General features: G+C 38.8%; 1 protein-coding gene across 3 annotated transcripts; it reads right to left on the bottom strand.

Moving 5' to 3' along the window:
- Nucleotides 1–5,348: 5,348 nt before the first annotated feature.
- On the bottom strand, nucleotides 5,349–24,770 carry OVCH2 (ovochymase 2). 3 transcript variants are annotated; one of them, XM_057410895.1, is made up of 20 exons: nucleotides 22,325–22,635; nucleotides 19,945–20,054; nucleotides 19,340–19,431; nucleotides 18,026–18,198; nucleotides 16,971–17,066; nucleotides 16,418–16,569; nucleotides 15,898–16,093; nucleotides 14,976–14,999; nucleotides 13,512–13,602; nucleotides 13,274–13,407; nucleotides 12,704–12,844; nucleotides 11,581–11,711; nucleotides 11,039–11,132; nucleotides 10,068–10,199; nucleotides 9,592–9,663; nucleotides 8,830–9,016; nucleotides 7,254–7,323; nucleotides 6,508–6,703; nucleotides 6,072–6,223; nucleotides 5,349–5,744 (listed from the first exon to the last, which is right to left on the bottom strand). In XM_057410895.1, the coding sequence occupies exons 1-20, from the start codon at nucleotides 22,413–22,415 to the stop codon at nucleotides 5,553–5,555; spliced, it is 2,526 nt and encodes an 841-aa protein (XP_057266878.1). In that variant the 5' UTR covers nucleotides 22,416–22,635; the 3' UTR covers nucleotides 5,349–5,552. The 3 variants fall into 3 exon arrangements, with proteins under 3 accessions (XP_057266878.1, XP_057266875.1, XP_057266877.1); XM_057410892.1 differs by lacking the exons at nucleotides 5,349–5,744; nucleotides 6,072–6,223; nucleotides 6,508–6,703; ... (1 more) ...; nucleotides 8,830–9,016; nucleotides 9,592–9,663 and adding an exon at nucleotides 24,695–24,770 and having other exon boundaries at nucleotides 9,994–10,199; nucleotides 22,325–22,432; XM_057410894.1 differs by lacking the exons at nucleotides 5,349–5,744; nucleotides 6,072–6,223; nucleotides 6,508–6,703; ... (1 more) ...; nucleotides 8,830–9,016; nucleotides 9,592–9,663 and adding an exon at nucleotides 23,431–23,549 and having other exon boundaries at nucleotides 9,994–10,199; nucleotides 22,325–22,432.
- Between the last annotated feature and the right edge of the window lie 414 nt (nucleotides 24,771–25,184).

Below are 25,184 nucleotides of genomic sequence, written 5' to 3'. Positions count from 1 at the left end.
CCAGGGTGGAAGCACGCACCTCCATGGGCCATCACAAGCGACCAGGCCCACCGTGCACAAAACAGCCACACAATCCGTTACCCTGAGGGGACACTCACTGGCTACAGCCCTTGTTCCTCCTGCGCATTTCCCTACCTCAGTTCTCATTGCCTTCATGTTCAGCAACATAAAACGGTGATGCAAGAATTCTAGTCCTGTGCCAGTTGGCCACAGCGTGTCCTGTAAAACAGCAAAGTTCAAGTCTTACAGGCAGAAATAGCCTGCAACGTTACAATCTAACAGTACAAGGTTCACAGGGGAAGAGGGGATCGCTCATTTTCATCGTCCCTCAAGCCTGCAAAAGGTACAATCCTAACAGAAGGCCATTACGGCTGCACCAATATTACAGGTAAAGACTGCATTACTGTGCCAGTATACCCAGCAAGGTGCACTGCTGGCCTGCTGGGTTTTGCAACTGTGACTTTCTCTTACTTTGTGACAAGCAGCACTAACAAAGTATTTAGTATCTATAGGCTTCAAATGGCTTTCAAGCAAAAAAAAAAAAAAAACAAAACAAAACAAAACACAAAAGAGACTAAGTATCATTATTACACTCTTATTACCCTCTACAGAGGGTAGGACAGGATGACACAGTTTGGGACAGCCACAAAGGCAATTAAAAGAAAACACACATCTTTGAAATCCAAGCCTGTGCCACAAGGGTCAAAGTAGTTCATCTAAAACAGGAGCATGCCCATATCACACAGATGTCTTTTTCAGGAGGAAGAAAACAAACTGATGAAACCTATGGGGAAGGAAGGAATGCCAGAAATCACATCACAGTCCACCAAGCTGTGGATGGTTAAACAAGGAGAAGACAATAAATCTGTTTCACTAGGTTTTGGAATGCTTGTCATTTATCTGACTTGCAAAAAGACTGAAAGAAAGACATTCAGCTACTGAAGTACTGACTCTGGAAGACCAGAGAATTAATACCTCACCAGACTTTTTTAATTCTTTGTTAATACTAACTTTCCTCACCTGAGTTCAAAAGCAGGGCAGCCACTACCAAAACGCTACATATTACTACTCTGTTCCTGAAACAGATTAAGTCCTTTACCAGTGTCACACACAGCCACCATCCTGCAACCATACTGTAACTGAGCCCAGGCCCTTCAGGCTGAACGACCCATTCTCTACTATTAAAGAAGCAGTCAGATTCTCCCCCCATAGTTGCTGCAACTTCTTATTTTCTGGCAACACGGTACAGCTTGGATTTTTTTATGTATTTTGCTTTCAGTGATCTACTGTATATCCATGTGTCAAAAGGCTTTAAACTCAAGCAGAATAAGGCAGAATAAAAATACCAGACAAGAAACATTCATATTGCTCAGCCAGAATTTATCCTGAAGGATAAATAGGAACAAGTGAAGGATAAATAGTAAATTTATCCTATTTTTTTAATTTTCAAGACAGGACTTTGTCTACTATAAGTGCACAGCTATGCAATTACCAGTAGTTCTCTGCACTACTGATGGGAGCATTCATCTTCTCTCAAGAACACGACTCTTTTTTGCTTTCAGTGAGACAAAAGAAAGAGAGATTCTGTAGAGCTTGAGAAATCAAGCCTAATTCTTTCCTCTTATAAACTTGCCTTACACAGACATAACATCCACAGCTCCTCTGGTGTTACTGTTAAATTTACTCCTTGAAATGCAAAGAACCAAGTCTAGTCACTTCAGATGAAGAAATAACTCCTTTTGTGCACCCAATACATGCCAATAAATGGATTTTTAAATGAGATAAAAACTGCCCTTGTGCCACTTGTCCTCAGAAAGCACAAAGGAAAAAAGACTGGGAAAAAGAGAAGAAAACAGGGAAGATCATGAGAATGTAGTTCTGCACTACCACTTAAATATATGATTGTCATATGTTTTTGGGCAGACCCACTGTGGAAGAAAGGAGGGTCAGGAAATGCATACCTTCAGACAGAGTACAGCTAAGGATGTCATCTGGCTGTCTCTAATGGGGATGTCACAGGAGCACAAGCAACCAGGAACAGAATGATGAAGCAAGTCACTCTGCTGGCCCTGGGCTGGAAAATGAAGTGGCAAAGAAAAAGAATTATGAACCAAGAATTCACAGGTGTCATGTCATAGAGTCAGAGATCAGTAATGTTCTTAACATCTTTTGTATCTATATAGCTAGAACCCAGGTTTCAGTCAATTGCTTCCTCTTCTGTACTATTGCCAGACAAGCTTTAACAATGGACATATACTTCCTGTTTTCTGAAGAAGACCAACAAAGGTTACAAACATGCTTTAATAACCACTTCTGAAAAGACTGCCTTGGCACATCACCAGCAGTGTAGCTGGGCTCCCAGCACACATGTCCCCCCCCCCCAGCAGGACTACAGTTCAGAGCTAACCAGGAAGATTTATGGTCACAGATACTCCTGTTAACCAAAGGTCAGAACAATGTATTTCTGGTTACAGACTTTTATTCTAAATGTTTTGCACAGTACTAATAAACAATGCGATGAGTCTTCACTCGCTTTCATATAACATTACAAGGCCATTTTTACTTAGATGCCAACAGAAGAAGGATTATATGCAGGTCTTAAGCACCAGGGAACCCAAGCCTACCTCAGTACTCAGGTAGGCTACCAGAATCCTACCTTTTGACTGTAGGGTTCAGGAAAGTCTCATATAACTGTCAAGAATTAAAGCGGGCTTTTAATAAATTTTATAAAAACTAAAAAACAATTCCATTACATGAACTCTATTGAAAGTATTTTTTTATTTTTTAAAAATCAAAATTCATTTACACCACAAACCAGTTCACAATATTGCTAAAAGATAGTGACAGTTTACAATAGACTAAAAAGATACAACAAACAAAGGCAAAACTAAAATATTTGTAAAACTGTAATAGGGCAAACACAAAAGGTCCGTATCATACAGTCAAACAAAAAGTACCCTAACAATCAATTCAAAGACAAACAATTTAAGACAGCACTTCAAATACACGAAAGCGGTTTTTTTAGGAGCTGTCAATTTCTCAGCATATAGCCCCTGCATTCAATAAGGCTGGCACAGCTGATACCACCTGTAGTTCTCCCCCACCTTTTTATTTTTCTGAACACACCCAGTTGATATCCTTGTATTAAATTAATGAGCAAACAAAAACTTTACAGGTATTTTAAGCCACCTTGTTCCTGTTAAGCAAAATAAAATAGCAACAAAGTGATGAGACATGCTTGCTCCCAGCACAATTAAACTGGTATTGTCAGCTCATAGCAACTTCCACCATAACTGAACATTAACAGACTTCCACAATTAAAAATTAGAAAGGATATTTTCCTTCCATTGCTCTCCAAAGACCAGTTCAGGGAGCTTATCCAAAACAGAACAAGCATACTGTATCAGTAATGTAATACAGCTGTGTCTTACACCTCATCTCAATTTGTCCATAGTCCTTCCACCAGGAAGCATAGCCATACTTTCACAGAAAGCTCGTGCTCCAGATTATTTTCTGGGCTTTTGCCTAAAACTTTACAGTGAAGAGAAGAAACTGGTGAAAAACATTTACTGTATTCATTGGGGAATAAAGTTAGAGGGGTTATTTTTTTTCCCAACTACAAATAAAATTGTATTTTGTGAAAAAACCCAAACAAACAAACAAAAAACCAAAACCAACCCAGAAGTTCTAAGCCGGTGTCATCAAAAAAACAGGGTTACTGACATCAAACACATGTATGGAAAACACATCTCTAATGACTTTTGCCGTTGATATAAACAGAATCAAAATGAGGTATCTTTCTTACTTTCTAGCTATTATGTCAAAGAAGGATTATACTTGTGTTACCTATTGTACCATCATACTGATCCAGTTTCTGAACACTGAGGCTGTGTACAGAACAGCCTGCAAAGATAATTGGAGCCCACAACCACAATTTCTTGTTTAAGCAGACATTTGGGTATTAAGCAAATTGCTGTTTACAATTAAATATGCTCAGTTTGCAGTGTGTGGATTAAAGTAGCTCTTTAATTACATGTGTAGATTAATTAGGACAGCTGTCAGCTCTTCCATGGTGCCAAAGGCCCTTGGCCTGTCTTTTCAAACACTACTGTTTAAACAACACGCATTTGGTAAAACAGGAATTGTATTAAAACTATCCTTTCCCATGCAATTGTATTTATTCACATCACTAACGAGTACATAATATTCTCCTCTTCTCAGTGATGCTCTATTACTGCCACTGCCTATGTCCTGTCAGAGCCACAGGTAACACTCCCTTAATGGAAGGATGACTGACTGCCTGTTCCATTGTTTTACGCAGGCACTTATTTGATCTCGCTTCTGCAGCGTTTATGTCCTCTTCAGTACTACATTTAGCTCTGGAGTCCTCAGTACAGCAAAGACAGGTACCTGTTGGAGTGGGTCCAGAGGAGGACACAAAAACAATCAGAGGGCTGGAACACCTCTCCTGTGAGGAAATGCTGAGAGACTTGGGGTTATTCAGTCTGGAGAAGACTCTGGGGAGAACTTACTGCGATCTTTCAGTAATTAAAAGGGGCCTATAAGAAAGACAGGAGAGACTTTTTAGCAGAGCCTGTTGTGATAGGACAAGAGGTGGTGGTTTTAAACTAAAACAGGGGAGGTTTGGGCTGGACACGAGGAAAAGACTTTTTTACAATGAGGGTGGTAAAATCTTGGCACAGATTGCCCAGAGAGGTGGTGGATGCACCATCCCTGGAGACATTCAAAGCCAGGCTGGATGTGGTTCTGGGCATTGCAAGGGCATTGGACTAGCTGACCTCGGAAGGTCTCTTACAACCCAAACTATTCTACAATATGCTTGCCATATGATATATAGTGGCTGGTTTTCCATCTCTTTCCTTCTAAGATAGACTAACAGAAGAGACAGATAGACAGTCAGAAGCCTACAAGTAACTGTCTGCCTCAAGCACACATATGTAAAGCCAAAGTCTCAATTCATGTAAATCAGCAGTAAATTCACCAGGGTAAACATCAGTTACTTTGGAATCTATTCAGCAATTGTGAGCTAACACACTCTCATCAAATTCTGCTTTCAGTGACATTTGTGCTTTGGAAATGTTTTACAGGGTGGTCCATCAGAACCATGCTTTTGACAGTCACACCATGAAAATGGGGAGACCTGCTAAAAGCAGAAAAATAGAACAGAGTAAACTCTGCTAAGATCATCATCAATGTCAGGCTGTAAATTTGTCAAAGCTGGCTCAGCTGCCACCATGTGTCAGTTCATGCCTCCCTACCTTCTCCCAACCCTAAGAAACAAAGCAGCAAAGAAGCAGTAAGGAAAAAATATTCATCAGCACGAGAAATGCAACAGAGAGGGGAATAACACATCCAGAAGAAATAAGATTTTCAGAAGTGACTACTGATTTCATTTCATTTGATCATTTCTAAAGTATCCCTCGCTGAATACCTAATCAGCCAAGATTTCAGGAAGTGCTGGACAGCAAAATATAAAAATGGCACCCTGGAAAAGTCCTGAAGTTAAGCATCTAGCAATAGCGAAGGTTCATTTAATCATTTTTTTCATACATACCACTACCATTAACTGCCTGCTTGATCCAGTCAACAAAAACACCAACATTTGTGTATACTCCTGGGTAGCTCATCCTTCCACATCCCAAACCCCAGCTAGTGATTCCATGAAGGGTGTAAAATCCCGAGTTATCTTCTGAAGGACAAACTAATGGGCCACCAGAATCACCCTGCACAAGGATAAAAGAATCTTCTTATAAGCTGTCATCACTCCCTATGTTTCTAAATTATCAGTTCTGCTACAAGGGGTCCCAGCTGCTCATGTGTTTGGGGATTTCTGTTCTTAAAAGGCAGAGAAAGAAGTAACTCTTGTTCAAGGGAAGCATCTCGTTTTGTAATAAGAGTAATTAAAATCCTACTACTAAGGAGTCACTTACTGTAAAGCACCTACAGCCTGTTTGCAAAACTGCAAGAAAATAGTTTTAACATTCCCCTTTTCAGAGCCCACCTGGCCATACTCTAGGCGTCAGAAAGCAAAGGTGAAGCATGCAACTTACAGTGCATGAGTCCTTGCCATCTCCCAGTGGGAATCCAGCACAGATCATCCTCTGGGTCACTTTACTAGGAAGATTTACGTAATAGCTCTGACATGTGTCAAGCACCAGGATGGGGACTTCCAGCTGATGCAGTTTTTTCCCCTTTTCTCTGTCTTGAAGTAAAAGACATCTCAGAAACCATCAGAGGCAGGAATTCATGATTCTAGAAAGAAGCTTTACTCTTCCCATTTTCAAGTGGTCTCATCTAAATTATCCAATTTCTTTCCTCCAACCCATTTCCCTGCATGTCTAGCTGAGCTTACACAAGTGAAAACTTTTTTAACACGTCTGCTCTCCAGAACCTAGTGTATAGACGGAATGAATGTTACAACACAGAACATAGTGGTTAAAGCACAGCTACAGTATTCTCAACTTGGAAACAGCAAAGACTGCATACCTTCATCATGTGCACCCCATCCTGTGACAACACACATGCTGGAGGGCTGCACCACCTCTTCGTTGGTAGGGAGGCACACCGGGCGCACGTAGCGGCTGAACTCTAAGGGCTCAGCCAATTGCAGTAAGGCAATATCAGAGTCCATAGTGGTCCTGTTAAAGCTTGGATGTATAATATACTGCTTTACCAATCTTTCCTAGGAAAGCAAGGACATGGACATTTTCTGAATGACCTGGGAATTCGAGTCAAACTAATTTTGATGTTATAAATATTCAGGCCATATGCAAGACACCTTGCGAGGAGTACACACTTAGAAGCACCTACTGAAATCACTAGCTTTCTTATATCAGCAAGTCAAGATTGTGTCTCTTGGACATGGCTCCGGGAACATGCCAGAAACTCCATCCAGCAAGTGCAGGAAGAGGGTCTTGGAAAAACATTTGTCCAGTCTGAGCAAAATGGAAACTTGTGCTCCAATTATTTCTGTCTTGGCAGTAGTCACCAGGGAATAGAGAGACAATACACTCCTCACTCACACATCCTCCAGGATACCGAGTGTTGGAGTTCATTACTGGTGAAGACACAGACCTGTGCTGATACAATTTCTCTGTCAGTCACACAAAAGCTGTTGTGCAAATGCAGGCTATTAGAATTCTGGATCATGCACAGTTTGGGAGAGGCATTTACATTAAAGACTATCTTGCAAGATTGATTTCTATTTTATTATTAAGTAGAACTTATAGTACCTGTCTGTATTCTTGCTCTGTAAGATCATGAAGTCCCGTTACCACCATCCATAAGTCTCTGTACAGTTCCCTTAAAAAAAGAGAAGTACATTCCTAGACTGATATAACAGCATTCCTGAAACCTGCACATCTTGAAACCTCCCCCACCCAAAAAGATACTAGGACCCTACATATTCTGGGACCAACAACTCCTGAGGCATTCTCCCATACAAATCTATGGAAATCTTCCCACTGACTTCTAGGGAGCATGAAATAGTCTCATGATGAGGCACAGCAGGAACTCTTGAACACAGTGAACTGAGAGAAAAGTCATGTTATAAGGACTGGGTGTGCCTGATGGAGAATACAAGGCCTGCATGGTCCATATCACCCAGGGACAGTGCTGGTCCCTACCTTCTTAATGAAAAAGGTGTGACCTCTAAAACATTACTGCCTATCAAATGACACAAAGAAACGCAATAGAAACATTTCATTTAACTCTGGTTTCTTAGCCAAAGCCTCTCACTGCCCGAAAACCTGTCATGACTCCCTGATGAAATTAGCTGTGTAGATCATTAAGCTGTGTAGATCATTAAACCATGTACACAAATTCTGATGTGATGGCAACATGCAATAGAGAAATCCTCCTTAATACGGCTCTAAAACCAGCACCTTCAGCACAGCACAACAATGCTCCTGATATAAAATTTTTCAAACTAATATTTAGAAACTTAAAAGCCAAAGTCCAAAATTCAAACCAGCACTTGCATTTCAGGTCCCCAGTTTTGTGAGGGTGGGGAAGAGAATCAAAGAAATTGAGAATATAGATGTCTGAGCATCTTTGACATCTGGGACTTTTGAAAGCTTATTCGCATTTTCAAGTAATTGCAACTTTACTTGAAAACCAGCCAGAACACCAAATTATCAGCAATCCTGGGAGGATTTTTTTAAACACATTTTAATGACCCAATGTACATGAACTTTAAATTAACATAACTGTAATTAATTTGAACTTCCAAATAGGTGGTGTCCAGCCTAAGAGATGAATAAAGAAGTTGCACTTAGAAAGTATTTTAAAGAACCTGAAAGTCACATATACTATCCCTTTATCCCCTCTCAATAAAGACAGAAAAATTTCCATGTAATTTCATTTAACAGACTGATAGGTTCTTAATGACGGAATGGCATCAACACTATGCACAAAAGCCTCCTGTATGTCCTCCAAAATCAACACAGATACACTAGTTTTAAAATTTCTTGATAGGCTGATTCTGCCTGGATGAAAACATGATCTATAAATGACCCTAACACAAAGGAGTTCCCTAAGAGGAAGTGGTAGATCACAATGGAATTAGTATCCTGTAATCTTTCCTGAAAACAGAACTGAATGAAAACCAAACCTAGGCTAGTTAGCTCCTTAGTAGCCACTACAATCCTAGTACTTGTGTGTGGAGCAAAGGAATCCAGTGCCAGCGTGAGCTGTAAAGAGGCGGTGACCGAAACTATGTCAGCCACCCTGGGCAGAACCACCATGCTGCAGAGATGCACCATGCAATTACATACATTTCCAGGGAAGGGTTCATCCCAGAGTACTTACTTGGAATTAAAGCAGTGAGCAGCTGTGACAACCCATTCTTTGGCAAGAACTGCTCCTCCACAGATATGCTCATCTGAAATTTGTACGCTGACCTGCCAAGGCCATGAGTATGGTACAGCTTCTTCACCTCCAATTATCCTACTGAAGATGAACCTGGGCTGATTTGAAGGCATTCCACAAATATCACCTGAAACAGAAAGCTCTGATGTTTCAAGAAGTCTTTAAAAGTTAAGATTTGGACAAGCAAAGAATAGTCTATTTACAAGCTACCCCACAGCTTCTAAAGCTTCCTCCCTCCCTTTTCTTGCCAAATCTTTCACCTTCCCTCAATACAATGGAGCCAAATGTTTAGAAATAGCATTAGGAGATAATCTTAGCAACAACAGCTTCACCAAAATGAAATCAACTGCTTAACTGCAAAAGTTTTAGCAATGAATATGGACTCACCCTGTTTTCCATAAAGTACCGAAGGGGAAATGGGAAGTTTTAAAATGCTGGTTATTATTTTCAACTACTCTGTACACTTTGCAAAGCAAGTAGGTGTAAACTGACATACAAGCTGAAATAATGCCACTGCATTACCCGAAAGGACTTAAAAAGATAAATGAAACAAGAAAACAGGTTCTGCTATTCTAAAGCCAGAGCATAGAAGTGTTACCATTCCATCCATCAAATACTTGGAGAAAACACCATTTAAATTATAGTTTAGAAGTTAATCCTTATTCCCATGAAGAATAGGACTGGAAATTCAGATTGGCTTACCTGTTGTAACTTGTATTTCTTCGGTTGTTTCCTTATCTTGAAATTCTTCTTCACTAGTTAAAGTATCTAAATCTAGCAAATGAAAATAGAAAATGTGTTACCAGGCTGCCTTGTGTGATATTTTGATTACAAAATCACTTTTATTTCCTTTATTATAATTTTTATAAAAGGAATAGATTTCTACAGTAGGGATCTGTGCTATTACATCTTCATATGATAGTGTATGCCATTTAAAATATACCAGAATTCTCTTACACAAAATAAAACACTCAGGTTTTAGGTAGATTCATTGTTCCTCTTCACCCACTCAATAGGCCCTTTGTTTAATGCCTCAATAGGTTCACAATACAGGTTTTTCACTGAAACAATTTGTTAGATTAGAATCTCCTAGAGCAAAATAATTCTGAATAGTCATTTTCACCAAAGAGCCTTTTGTGCTGTGCCAAAGAGGCAGTTTCCCAAGTTACTTCTATTACCTGTTACATGAACAAAAGAGATTGTAGCTCTGAATCCTCCAAAGGTCTCTGTTTCATCAGAGTGAAAGACAACCAGCATCACAGCAGAGGAGCTTAGAACAGGTGCTGGTAGATCAAATCCACAAGACTTAGCTGAAGATGAAAAAGGAAAGGATCATTGCAGTTTAATGTGTATTTTTTCATCCTTCTCTCTTTCAAGAGTAGGTACACATGTTCTAACAGAGTATTTCCAGCTCACACAAGAAGATTAAAAAAAAAAATAACTGTGCACAAGAGAGGAGCAAAGACAAGTGGACTAAGGCTGAAGGACTGTTCTATTATCCCTGACAGTCTGTCCTTGTTCACTAATTAGTCTCGTAAGAACAAGGAGACTCTTGCATTTTGTGAGAGCTTATTATAGCACTCACCCTCACAGGTTGCCCTTACATACTGAACACACTGGAAACCTGATTTCCCCTTGTTAATGTTTCAGCACTAGCACTAATCTAAGCACCAGTATTTAGCAAGTGCTGAAATTAGTTGACTGGGACAGGTCTTCCTCTCATTTAGTGTAAGCCAGGGGAATCTCCAGCAAGGTAGCAAGAATTACATGAATGCTCATCTAATGAGCTGGACTCTGGAAAGGAGACATCTTGGGTGCTTTCTGTGTCTGATCATTACTATAAAAACCAATTATTGTGTTATGCCCTCTTCTTCATTTACATGATTTCAGAAGTGCATTTCATATAGAGCTCGAACACACACACACAAACACAAAACTGTTCTGTTCAATGTGCTTTTGCCGCTGTAAGTGGAACAGATGCAGCAATATCTGAAAGTATTCTTTTCAAGCTACTGAAACTAGTACCTGAAACATCACACCTGAGACTCTAGAGGCAAACTTTATTTTACACTGTAAAACATAGCTAGTGAAAGTCCTAGAAACAAAAAAATTGTCATGCCCAAAACATGTTAAAAATCAAAAGTCACACCAAGTTCCTCTTCTTTCCCCACATCTTCATACAGAGTTACAGCATCATAAGAGCAATCTTCACTCTCTTCCACTTCAAAAGACTGGTATGTCAGCTTTAAATAAACAGAAAATTAAAAAACAAACAAACAAAAAACAATTAAAAAGTGAACCTTGTTGTTAAATTCACACAGAAAGAAAGAAAAACAACCCACCAAAACAAACCAAAGATCTATAATAAGGTCTTTAATATTCTCAATGATTCCTTTAGGGTTTGATTTCTGTGGTATTCCAGCCTCTCACAGGTGATACATCACATATTACATTTGCTAGAAGAACCTGTCATGATAAAATTTTAAGCCAGAAATTCTATTTTACTGTAATCTAAAGGAGAAATTAAAACTTATCTGGCTTCTGGGATGGAAAGAAATTTCTCTAACTGCACCCAGGAGCATTATTCAAGCTTATGCTGTTTGATCTTGCTGTTCCTTAGCTAAACAATTTCTTGTTTACTTAATGGTGCTTACTTCCATTCCATAGACACAAGAAAGGCTCATATTATACCTTGACTACATGGCTCTCTGGTGCACAAACAATCCATTGACAATTGGCCATGTTGCTGTAGCGCTCTGGATAGTGCATACTTTGTAACACCCCTTCTTCAAAAAGGACAGCTAAGGACTCACAGCCGGAATCTGGAAATCCAGGAAAACAAAAATGGAGGCACTCTGATTTCCTATTAAATCATTTACACACAAAAAAAAAGTAAATGAAAAAAATAATAATCCTGTAGTGCTTTCACACAGCTGAGAAATGGAACAGGACAAGGGCAGCAAGCAGATCCTTGCGTTGGAAAGAGCTGCAAAGAAAATTTGGAATTTTAATTCTCTAATAAGGCAGAACAACAATTTAACGCAATTAACAATTTAAGAATTTAAGAATAACTATAGCATTCCCCTGTGGCTACAGGCAGTACACTGCAGGCACAGGTCCTTCTGTGGGGTTAGGACATGGGCATGACAGAACATCTGCCAACTTTCCTTGGCTGGGAAGTTGAGACATAAAAGGACACGTCTTCCTCATGGGCTATGCAGTGGCAAGGCCCCTCGGAGGGGATTCCTCCCTACGCTCTTCAAAGGAAAGAAACTATCTGGAAAAGCTGCAGAAACAGGAACATCAGGTGCCTGTAGCTGGATCGTTCAGTCAGCAGCTGGCTCTTGGGCCTGCTCCCTGATGATGAACCACTCTGCACAGCAAAACTGAAAGCAGTCCTCCATGATGTATCTCATAGCATTAGCTGCCTCCCTCAGGGCTCCTTCATGAAAGCAGGTTTGGGACTAGCAAAGCAACTTTCATCTGCAAATTCTGCAAATTAGTCATTTGATTATCTTTTAATTGAGCTTTAAAACATTCTGGTATTAGGGAAGGAAATGAGATCTTGCATAAAGTGGATGCAGGAGAGGCAAAGCTAAAGGAAGGCTTCTCTCAACAGCATCTATCGTATCTCCTTCTGGCATCCCAGTTTCTGCACTATGTCACACAGCAGCCTAACCCCACTTCACTTGTCTATAACATCATCCACACAGAAATATCAAAGGGGCTCCCTCTGATTAGGCCTTCTCCTGAAAATTTTTTTCAGGTCACCACCCAAGAGTGCAGACACATATATTACCAGACTTAGACTTACCAGGAAGAATATCTGGTGTAATAGCTTTGTAGGTCATGGAAAAACCAGTTCCATAATCCTTGTTGTCAGAAATGAATTTCAGCCTTACACTACTGGAGCCAATCAAAATAGGTAACGGAAGATCTCCTCCACAGAACTTCCCTGAAATATAGTGTTAGAGCACAATAACTGCTTCAAGTCTTTAGTCGCTTGAGAGAACTTGAATGCACCATTTTTAATTACAGCTTAAAATATATATAGCTAAAAAAATCCCTTAGCTATAAAAATTTTGGGATGAAATCACCTACTCGTTCCTCTACATTTCCTATTAATTTATTAGCCCAAATGAATGCACACTATTAAAAATCCTTGACAATAGAATGTTGTGCGCTGAGACAGTTCCCTACAAGGCATCTTCTATTCTTTTCTCCTCCCATGCTCTTTTATTTTAAGTCATATGTCACAATGCATTCAGCATGAAAGTGGAAGTAAGACATAATCAAACACAATGTCCTCATCGAGTGTACTTGCTGTTAGAATGAAAGACTACACTGACAGAATATGTCAAAGAAGAAGGGGATGGCAACTCACCAACAAGTCTGTTGTCTTTTGAATAGACTGATAAAGAATCATAGTCACAAAACGTTTCTGGCTCTATATCAAAGTGGGAAAAACGAAGCAATATGTAGTTCCCTTCTGGCACAAATAGAGTCCATACACACAATCTGGAACAACAAATTAGTTCACATTTACAAACCTGCAACAAAAACCCCAACTACACTGATACAGGGAACAGTTTCTGGGGAAAGACTGTGTTTTGTCTACTTACTGGTGGTTTTGATAGAACTGCTCAGGACTGCCAGGAAAACGTAAATCTCCTTCACTGTCAGGAAGTTTGCCATCCTGAATGCTACAAAATGCTGCATTGTAGAGTTAAAACAAAATAGAAGGGATAAGGTCTGACACATAAACAAGCATCTGTTCCACCAAAAGTCTCAAACATCTAGAGAATACTGCATGACTCAAGACTGCTCAGCTGTACCCTGTTTCTGCTGTCAGACTGATGTTGGGTCCTCTGTCTTCTCTTTCTTTTTTGGAATTATGATAAGTCAGTTTTAAACCCCATAATTTGGAAGCAGAAATGAAGTACCGCCAATGCGCTGTCATTTGTTATGGTAAAAATGCTTTTCACCTCGAATAAATTATTTGTTAAATGAGTATTTCAGCATAAACATTTTTCAAGGAGGAAAAATGCACGCCTCAGGACATATTCATTGCAGCCATGTTACAGCAGGAGAATTTTGCAACAGTACAATGTGGTATTAGAGATACTCGAGTAGATGAAGCAGTGCAAGTACTTCTAGAAACACACTTACAAAAATTATCCCCTGTTGCCTTCTTTCTCCTAGCAAGGTAAGTAAGGCAAACAAGGCATTTATACATAGTTGTTAATATGACAATGATTTAACAACTCATGTACTTACAAGATTATCTTACCTGTAGAAGAAAGACTTACCTTAGTAGAAAGACCACTAAACAAACTTCAAAGATGCAAACAGCACTTAAATACCCAATTCTCACTGGCCACTGCAAGTCTATCCAAACTGATCATGTACCCAAGCCTGTTCATCATCTGAGAAATCTCACTCTAGATTACTAAAATTAAATTTTTAAGATCTAGTTCGCTAGACTTATTTCTAGTATCTTGTATTTGTGAACTTGTACTTAGAAGAAAAGTGTACAAGAAGAACATAAAGATGGCAGGATCAAAGTAAGGCTTTGGTTTTAAAATACATTACATTTAGGGTTGGATTTCATGTTTTGTTGGAGTTTTTTATTCAGAGAAATACACAGCAGACAAGCAGATTCATCATAGACTGTGCAAAAGTTCTAGTAATTTAGCTCAAACTTTCTATTTAGATCTATATTTTTATACGGAATGAACACCACTAACTAGGTTTCATACACTGCTTGAGGTTCTGCCCTATATTCTTCCCATTCATTTTATTTGCATTTCAATAAAAATACAGCTTTATATATGTAGCTAGCTGAGGAGAATTCCTTTTTAAGCCACCAGTACATAAGTACTACTCTACATAAGTAATTTTATTTTTTTTTCATTTTACACAACCATGATGGAAATAAATAGATCTTTAAAGTATACATTTAAAAGTGCTTTGATGATTCAAACTTCTTCACATTTCTTCTTTCATAGATTATGTACTTGACTACTTCTGGGGGTCTTTTAATGCTCCAACACAGATAGAAGATACTGAAAACATACTGCACTCACCTGGGGAGCTTTTCATTTTCAGATCTAATAAAGGAGGGATAGGGAAGGGGGTGGAAAAAAGAAGAATAAATAACTGCAGTTCCACATTCACAACATAGGTTTTATTTTTATCTGTGTGAAATGGTAATTTTATGCAGCTAGAACTGAGGCAAATTCAAATGCTTCTTGGGGACACAGTGACTACAATAAAGTAGGCTCAGAATTAAAACACAATTCAGGCAAGTTCAGGCAATGCTGACTGACAATTCTGGAGTAGCCACTTCTAGAATTGATCATACATTGACAGGCCACTGCTCAGTCTGAGCAACTGACCTTTTAATGAAAATAGCCCGAAATGGAGGAAAATATGCATTTAGTTTCTTAATACTCTCAGTGAAGTTCATCTCTGGATAGACTGTCATTTATATCTCCATCTCTGTAAGTTTGGAAGTGAGGGATAATTTTCATGCTTTTCCCCTGCACAGAGGGCATATATGTTGCCTTTTGGGCAAAGTAAGCAAAAGCACTCTGGAGAGCATGACTTTTCCCTATGTTGCCAGGTATGGAATTTTCAACACTTTCAACTTTCAGTGGTGAATTTCCACCTAAAAACAAAGCTAACTCACTAGCTGGATAAAAGGACCATTCTTAAAGTTAAAAAAAAAATATATATATATATATATACACTTATACATACACACACACAGTCCAAGTAGGAAGCAAAGTGTAAGAGAAGCAAGCATTTGCAATGCTCTCAATTTGGTTATGGCAACTACCAATTAGTACCACATGCTTAAAGGCATTGTGAAAAGGTGTAGTGCTTTGCCAGGAGAAATAGGAAAGATCTAAGCGCTGTATCTTGAAAAGCATAAAATTAAATGAAATACTATGAGACAGAAGAGCTGTCACAAGCATGGGACACATTACTGTGGAGATTTAATACCCGCACTCATGTTCTCTTGAATCCAGAAAAGCACAGTGCTGAGGTCTGTGAATATTCCTGGAGACCCTCTATTATAATGTTTCTTCTTGTTATTACTCGCCCAGCCACGAGCACATCCCATGCCCCAGGAGATCACACCAGCGAGCGTCCAGGTGCCATGCTTACGCCTACACAGAAGAGGGCCTCCCGAGTCTCCCTGTAAGAAAACAAGTAAAAGTCCGCAACCCACAAGTATGCGAATGCCACTGAGCAAGCCTTAAAGAGTTTATTGGGGTCTCTTTTGTACCCAAATACTGGGATACATTTCAATACTGGGAACCTGTCAAACATTTCATACAATAATTAAAATGGAATCATGTAATTGAGTGCACTGGCCCATACAGAACCTCTGAAATTCACAGATCAAAATATATTCATTCCAAATATCACAGTTTACAGTGTGTATATTCACTTAGGCACACAGAGCCTTCAGCTTCTGAGGAAAAACTTGTAAGTACACAAGACCCTCTGTTCAGCTGACCTGGCAGGCATCTTTTCCTCCATCTGGAAATCCAGCACACATTATAGTGTCACTTTGGATAGGTTTATTTAAAGTTGATAATGCTCTTGAACACTCCTTTCTGTTCAGGATTGGTAGATTGACTTCATATAAGACCTGAGGGAGTACTCCATCTGAAAAACAAACAAAAAAATTGTTAATAAGAAATGCTGAAAGGCGAACGTAATGTCACAGCTAATACACAATAAAAATTAACTTGGAAACTTGCTCCAAGACATATGGTCACAAGCATGTTTTGATAAACGTCCAGTTTTGTGTACATAAGCAGTTTTACTTTGATAAATCTCAAAATGTTTCAAAATTGAAATGCAGGTCTATATATTGTAATGATCGATTTTGAGGTAATTCACAGGTAGGCATGGAAGCTAGCAGAGATTCCATTTTGAGATTACAATTCTTACGACCAGTTGATGGTTTCTTCTGGTCTGTCTATGACCCACAAGATCAAACTCTTTGCTTCAGAAATAAAGACACTGAGAAGCCCGAATGTCAAAGGACAATTGGAGTCACTTACTCTCATTTAAACGGCCCCAGCCACAAGCAGTGCAGATATATCCCGCTTCAAACTTTTCACCTGGATCAGGAAGACATGCTGGCAAAACTGATGAACCTGCCACACATGGACATGAATTTTATTGATAAGCATTTGAAAGAACAACAACAAAAAGCCTGCTTTCTCAGATCAGGGTTCTTTTTTCTTTTTTTTTTTTTTAAACTAAAAGTAGTATTATTTTTCTGGCATCTGAAAAAATAATCTGCATTTGACAATTTATCTGTGCCTCCACTTCTGTGTTCTGGAATGGAAAAAGAAAGCCATGAGCACCACAAACTTAGGCCCAGGCCTTGCCATTCAGCTTAAATTTATCTGCTATTAGAGCAACCTAATGAAGCGAGCTGGAGTCTTTGGAAGAGCAAAGTTTGGGGTGGACTCTCTTGTGCACCTTGATGTTATGTAAAAATTGTGTGTAATAACCTTCCAGAAAACCTCACCGTACGGCAAAGTTAGTGTACAGCTGAGAAATGGCTGGCTCACAGGACAGGAAACAGAGAGGCAATGGCTACACTCCCCTCCCCTTCCCCTTTAACCCCAGATGGACCACTCTGCCACTACTGAAGATAATTCCATGCTCCTTTCCATAGCCTGCAGGAAGAGAAAGGACAAACAGCAGAGCGGGTGTTAGTAAGGTACAGACAGTACTGTCATACACTCCAAGCTCTGGTCTGCTTTGACTAGCATTACTGCTCACCAGAGGCAGAAATCTCTACCTACACCTTACATATAAAACAAAAACACCTATTCAAATTTTAATCTCCTGCACACAAAGCACAATACCTTTTTCCTCAAAGGAGTATTAAGTCTGAATACGACCATTTAATTCAACTGATAAATTTCTCTGACTTACCTCTGGTATTTTAAAATACTTCTGTTGCAAATTACTCTGGAAATGGTATAACCTGACAGCTGTGAAATGGGTTTAAACTGAGTTTCAAGACTTTTCACAGCTTCTGGGAGAAGCAAAGGCTTTGCATCTCCCCACTGCAAAAGATCAGAGATAACTATAGCCTTACTGAAGTTGAAGGCTCCATCCAGCTTCAGAAGGGCAATGTCATAATTCATAGGCCTTCTGGGGTCAAAATTTGGATGCTTAATGACATATTTAACTGGGAGTGTCTGCTCGCTATTCTCCCTGATCCTCAAATCATGCTCTCCTGCAGTGACATCCAAATACTGGAGGATATTCCTATAGAACAGAAAAACAAAAATTCAGCTACAGAATCTTGAAAGGAAAAAATATCGGTGTTTTTAAACAGAGAAGATCTTACTAATAATATCCAATACCTTTCATCTTCAGATGTTAGAACACTTAATACATACAGTCAGCAAGAGCTGAGTATGCCATGCAGTAGAAATCAAGAAATTAAAAGGAATGAGAAGAAAAATCATTTAGCTACACTCCTGACTGTGCTTTGGTGGTCCATTGAGGAACCAGGCCCTCTTACTTTAAAATGTTAAAAAATGTTCAGTCACACTGCTTTTTGCAGGACAGAAGATTTGGACATTAAAAAAAATACAGAGAAAATAAGACCACTTCTCAAGCATTTTCAGTTCATACCTTAACAAACATAGTGAATTCTGCTTTAGTAGCAGATCAGATGTGCAGCAAGATAACACAAAAGCAATCATTATAGATTCTTTTATTCTGCTTCAAATTTATTCCCCAGACTTGAAGAATCACTTTTGGGTCAGGAGGCTTTATGCTGATTTAAATACTGCCTGTCCTTCTGTAGTTAACAAAAGCTCTGCAGATTTTGGCTAATTCGACCAAGATACACACACAATGCCAGATACAGACTGAATTTATAACTGCAGGTGATCTATTAGTATGAAGATTCATTATCAACTATATGGGAATTAGAACCTCAGTGAAGCCACCACAGCATCAGAATTGAAACCTTCAACAGAACGTTCACAGACATCTTGGGTTTGTTTATTTGTTTTTTATCAGCGCTAAGGCTGAAATCATCAGCATGCAAGAGATCAGTACTATATCCATTCACCATTTAATTGCATGTGCACATACTCTGCCAGTTTTTACTGCTAAAAGAAAAAAATTGGTCACCTGGTAATTATAGTTGGGTACAGATTTTTACCTACACTTCCAAAATCAGTCTCCACCAACCCCTGTAAGTTCATTTTACTCTTAATTTCTGAGATATTCAAAGGTATTGTTATTTCTCCCTTTCCATTAAAACATGGAAAATACTGGTTAAACCAAAAGGGTATAGCCTATAAGTAATCACCATAAAAAGATGCTCCAGTACACTTTTAAAATCTATGCTTTTCTGCTCCTGCAGCCTGTTACTGAAATATCACATTCATACCTGTCTAAGACGCAGTGAGCTGCCGTGACCACCCACTGAGCAGAAACAATGGTACCTCCACAGAAATGCTTCTGCCTCCGTTTCAAGGAAACCTGCATCATATAAAGAGGCATGTCAAATAAAGGAAAATCTTTTTATCTGCTCTGATTGCATGTGAGGAAGAAAGGAGAGACTAAATGCAGGCACTCTCTGAAGATTCTCATAGCTAAAGTACACACTGCATTTCAAGCAAACACACTTCCACAGCATTCTTACAGTCCTCGAATCTAAGAGTTCCTAATTCTTGCTCTTCTTCCCTCAGCTGTGACTTGGTGCCTGGTTAGGTGCTTTATTTTTGAATAGTTTCACTCGTGCCTCTTTAAAATACTCACAGCTGCTCTTTCAGAAATAATGCTAAACAGAATAAAAGATTATAAGCTGTCAGGGAGCAAGACAGGTTTCATGTCCTCTTCGCCTGCTTCACTGCTTTTCATAAAAGCAGGGTGGAGTCAACAATACACCACAAGTGTCAGTAAGAACAAAGTATTCTTGTTTTCCTCCTTTGTACTTTCTATGAAAAGTCAGGACTTAGTTCTGAAGATAAAAACACATTTGCTTGCGCAAACCTGCCATGGATGCGAGCCTTGTTTCACCTGGTTTCCCCCAACAATCCGAGTGAAAAGGTTAAGGTAACTCCACGGTTTTGTCTCTTGAAATTTCTGCCCACATTTAGGATCTGAGGAGTGAAAGGGGAAAAATAAGGAAGGATTCAGTCTGGGTTTAAGTTTTTCTACTCTTTTGGTAACAGAATTGGAAGGCATGGTCTGGCACAGAAGTTAGGGCAGTCTCTCTGCCATGACAGCAACCACATCTTATAGTTCCTAATACAAACTGCAAAAAATAAGGCTAAACTGGGCCAAGAAAAAGGCAATGTACTTTATTTTGTGGAAGTTCTCCAAATGGGCACTTTTTGGACCAATTGTACCACAGATACAAATTTTGCCTTCCATAAGTGAAGGTGTGTGTGTGTACACATATTTTAATATTCTCATTAAGTCCATGCTTACTTGAGCTTTCTGAATGTCAGCCTTCTCTTTAAAGCAAATTTTGAAATTATTTGGGGACTAAATCACAGTTTCACTATTGCTTTTAGAAATGCCTTCACACCCAGCACTTGTATTTAGAATGCTTTGGTTAGACAAACAGGGTCAAAACACACAACATACAGACTTGGATGACCAATGACAGTGGCTTAATTTCTTAGAACATCTATTACTGCGCCAAGTTTATTTCTTCTTAACTCATCATTATCAACTACGGTTAAGTAGAGCTGATAATATTTATGTGTTTGGTAAGGAGTATATTTCTAGAAACAAAAATCAGTAGTACCAATAATTGGGTAAGTACTGATTTGGTAGTATTGTCAGAAAAAGAAGCAAAGCAGCCCACCGTACCAGAGGGATTCTGTGTAGCGCATTTCCCAAGCTCAACAGTGGGCACAATTTATTTATTTTTTCCCTGTATGAAAACTCAGTGAATTCAAATGTATCTCAAACTCATTTTAGTACAAATTCTCTTCAATGCGAAACTGAGAAAAATTTAGCATCTATAAGCTTGGAATATTTTATTGTTGTTTTCTCGGACAAGTGGCCGCATTCAAAGGATAGATGACCAATAGTTGTATGCACTGCCTGGAAAACATGGAAACCTGCAAACTGTAAAATGCAGCTTACAACACCTAGAAAAAGGGTTTTGCAATTATCCTCAGGATTAGCATGGCTGATGGACGTGATTACAGAGTCGCAATAATGCTGACACAGTGCTACTTACCCTAGCTTTTAAAACAAGAGGGCTTTATACAGAAATGTTCTAGTTCAATTATCTGATTTTTTTGTTCTTCCCTAATTCTCACTGCACCCACCTATTTCCCATGTGCAAAGATACAGTGAAGAATGGGGAAAAATGCAACAGAGACAAAATTTTAAAAACTAGGATCTAGGTTTTACCGAAAGGAGTTTGGTGCTGGTGGGGGAATCAGATTCAGAAACTAAAACTTTTCCTTTTTAGTTTCAGCATTGAATAACATATGCAAGATTATTTAAAAGTTACAAGTTGATATTTATAGTAATATTATACCAAATTTATGTTATCTATATTTTGACAAACTCTAAAACATTCTGTGCTTTGGCATTTGTAAGCCAAAGAGATTCCCAACTGCTTTAGAGACTGCTTCAGGACAGATGTTATTCAATGAGAGATTTCTACGCAAACTGCACCACATCCACCTGCACGGCACAACACTGAACCCAGTGAATACAGTTCTATAGAATACTACGCTTTCTATTGATTACATGGGCAACTTGTTATGATGATTTAGATACCACACCTGTTTTGACAGTCAAAATAAGAGTTTTTACAGTGAAAACAATTTATTTGCAGCACTTTGGAAATTAGACTGTAAATTTCCTTTTTTACTACTGCATATTTAAAACAGAAGCAAACAGGCTATGCAAACAGCCAAATCTGATTTCCATACCAGTTTGTCATAAATCAGTAAATCTTCATAAAGGAAACAGGAATAATTGCAATCATTAACAGTTCCGGGAAAAAAAAAAGATATCAGACAATGGAAGAGAGGACTTGTTGTATTCTGTTTGCAGCCTATGTGTAACATGCTAAACCATGATCATCTTTACCTTGCTGCAAATCTAAGTGTATTTAATTTTATTTAATTATAAACTATATTTAATGTTATTTATTCTGAACCTGACAAAAGTTTCCTAAGAATTACTCATTAAAAAATAAATCTCAGACTTGGACTGGAATAAAAGTAAAGAATGAAAAACTAAACCAATTATTCTAATGCTACCTTGTGTCTAGGTCTACGAACTCTTCGAGTAAAAAACTTCAGAGGGTAAAATTAGTGTAACTTCTTTCCCATGCTTGTCACTGCCTAAGAACAAAATTTAGAAATCTGTTAAGCTAGATGTGAAATATTCATCCTACCTTTCTGAAGAGTGGATGGTGCAGCATGAAACTCAGGAATCCAAACTATCCCCATCAGGAGTAACTGCAGCTTACTGAGGACAATGTGCATCTTGGAGGGCTAAATGACTGAGTGAAAACAAGGAGAGGTTTTATAGGGGAAGAGAAACCCAAATACACCACTGCAGGAGAACAGCAACTAATTGAAGTACAAGTTACTCATTAATCCATCCATAAAGCACTTACCTGCACAAGTAAGTTTTCCAAATTTAATGGAGCATGATTCTTTTATATGCCATTACTGAAGTCTTTGCTGTAAAGTACTAGCTAAAGTCCTGCCTAGACTACTATTTCTTCAGACAAAATGAAGTTAACATTGCATTCTTTGCAGGCAACACTTACCCAGGCTGATGTACACATTGAACACACATGAACAGAATGGAAATTGTAGGGGCAAACAGCAATTGACATAGCTTCTGAAGGGGCAACACTTTAGATTTTCTGCACATTTTATATTTACCCAACTTTACAGATCTGAGAGACATGCCAAAAGTTGACCATTTTGTTGGCAGCATGCTCAGTGTTGTACATGACAAAGATAACTCTCTGTGCATCAAAGTGCCGCCCAGTGTTTGCATCCCAATTTTGAAAGGCAGCTAAGGAGAACAGGGTTCAGCTTTCTAAGTATTCCAGTATTGCTGCACCACCAGTTCCAAGTCACTATGATGACTAAACTCCACTTTTAATAGCAATTTAAGTGCAAGTCTCATAGAAAGCTATTCAAATCCTAAATAAGGAACTCATCAGCTGAATTAAAAGAGTTCACAAAATAGAAAACATAAGTTAAATTACCCTGCAAATTTGCCACTTGAAAGTTTCATCTTATCAGTTCTAGCAAGTATTGGCCTGGCTTGGAAATGACTGAACAAAATGGTAAATACAATTAAAATACTGTTATGAACTCTCTTAAATTTATTCGAAATAAGCACCGATACATTTGAGGCATCAAGAGAAACAAGAGATTTACTGTGGATAACAGAAGCCACAAGACTCACTTGCACCAGAAAGGGCAAGCAACATTTATACCTGGAAACAAAGAAATATTTACACAAGACAGGGAAAACCACCATTTGTTTGTGGCTTTTTTCCCTTGGCTTAAGTGGTTGAGATCCTCACCTTCCAGTCTTTGTAAAAAATAATTCAATATTTCCACCTTCAATATTCCCACAAAGCCCACAGTTTTCACGAAAAATGCAGCAAGCTTTGAAGCAGAAACACAGAGTAAACACCACATGCGTGTTAATTCAAATTTGAGTCCTGAACACTTACCAAACTAATCAATTTTTTTTTCCAAGATTCCAATGGGTAAATGCAAAATACTTGTTCTTCTGAAAGAAGCAGCAAAAGTAATTAAACAGTTTCTCTTTCGGTGGTTGCCATCGCAACTGGACAAGACTCATGTTTTTTTAATTCTGCTCAGGCTCTCAATGAAAACAATCTTGTATTTGACTCATTAACTCCAGTCTATTAAATACATTCTATTATTTGGCCAAGGATTTCACAATAACCTCCCAATTCACCACCAGTCAACATCCCAAAAATCACTTCTTTATTTATTCAATTCTAGGGTTTTGTTTTTCTTCTCCTCTGCTGGTCAGAGGATAACAAAAACCAGCTTTTACTCTAAATATGCAGTTTCAAAACAAACAACTGAATATAAATTCTGTCCTAGAAACTTCAAGGTGCCCAAGAAACTTGTTTGTTATAAACATACAGAACTTTTTAAGTCTGCAGTTTTCCTACTGGTCCTTTATAGGTCCCTAATTCTGCACCTTCCAATACCTGCATCATTTATATCATCCCCCCTCTAATGAAAGACTTGGAAAGCTGCTTTCCTTTATGAATTAATTCTTATTTTGCAGGAACCAAACAAAACCCCCAAATCCCCAAAATCAGTTCCATGTACATCAGTAGAGCTGATCACCCACCACAATGACCTCCTTTGGAATGATTCCATTCAACAGGAAGAAATAAAACCAAGAATAAAAAACCTCGCAGTTATAAGTGATGCTGTGCAAACTAAATCTGTCACATTACCCATGAGAAATAGGAACGTCCAGCCCACTGGCAAATGGAGAAACAATCAACTCATTACAAATCTATGACAGAGAGGCAATACTTACTGTGCAGCAGCCAAAGAGATCAGAAAGAAAAAGCACAGAAGGGCATGTTCTGTACAACCTGCTCTTTATTTGCGACAGCAAAACAGAAGTGCAGGCTTCCTTGTCCTGCTATTCTTTATTCTCCTTTTTTTTTTGCTACGTATTAGTCTTTCTCCTGAAGCCGTTACCTTTATACTTTGTGCAGACAGACACTAACGACCTTACCTACTTCTCCCACTGGATAGCTGCTATTGCTCTTAAAACTCACAGCTTTGGCAGACAGCACCGCCAGCATCATTCCTTAAAGGCTGGCAAAGGTCAAATTTTACAACTTGATCTCCACCCACGGGTTTACTCTGAATGTCAATGAAGAGCTGGCTGTGTATCCTGTTAGTGCCCTGTGCCTGTGTGGTTGGAAAAAAAAAAACCAAAAGCCATTAAATCACTAACTGGTCAAAATGGCTGGATCCACGCTTTAGCAGGTAGAGTCAGCCCCAAAATATCAGTGCTAATCAATGCTAGCCAGTCTGGCCTGTCCCTTCTTTTGCACCTTCCAGAACAGTTGCTCTGTTCTTCTGGTATTGAGGAGTTTCTAAAGAGGGTTTGAGGGCTGGTGGGTGGTTTTTCAGTGACTAGTGGACCACTGAAATGGCCAGACTGCAAGGTAAGAAAAAACACTTTCTGTTCTTGCTGGAAAAGTTGCTTCATGTTGCTCTTCC

This window comes from Pezoporus wallicus, unplaced genomic scaffold, assembly GCF_028554395.1.
Source record: "Pezoporus wallicus isolate ANWC-B61680 ecotype Strahan unplaced genomic scaffold, APGP_CSIRO_Pwel_v1 contig_5958, whole genome shotgun sequence".
Taxonomy (NCBI): Eukaryota; Metazoa; Chordata; class Aves; order Psittaciformes; family Psittacidae; genus Pezoporus; species Pezoporus wallicus.
Note: the sequence above shows the minus strand (reverse complement) of the source record. Positions and strands in the feature narration are given on the sequence as shown.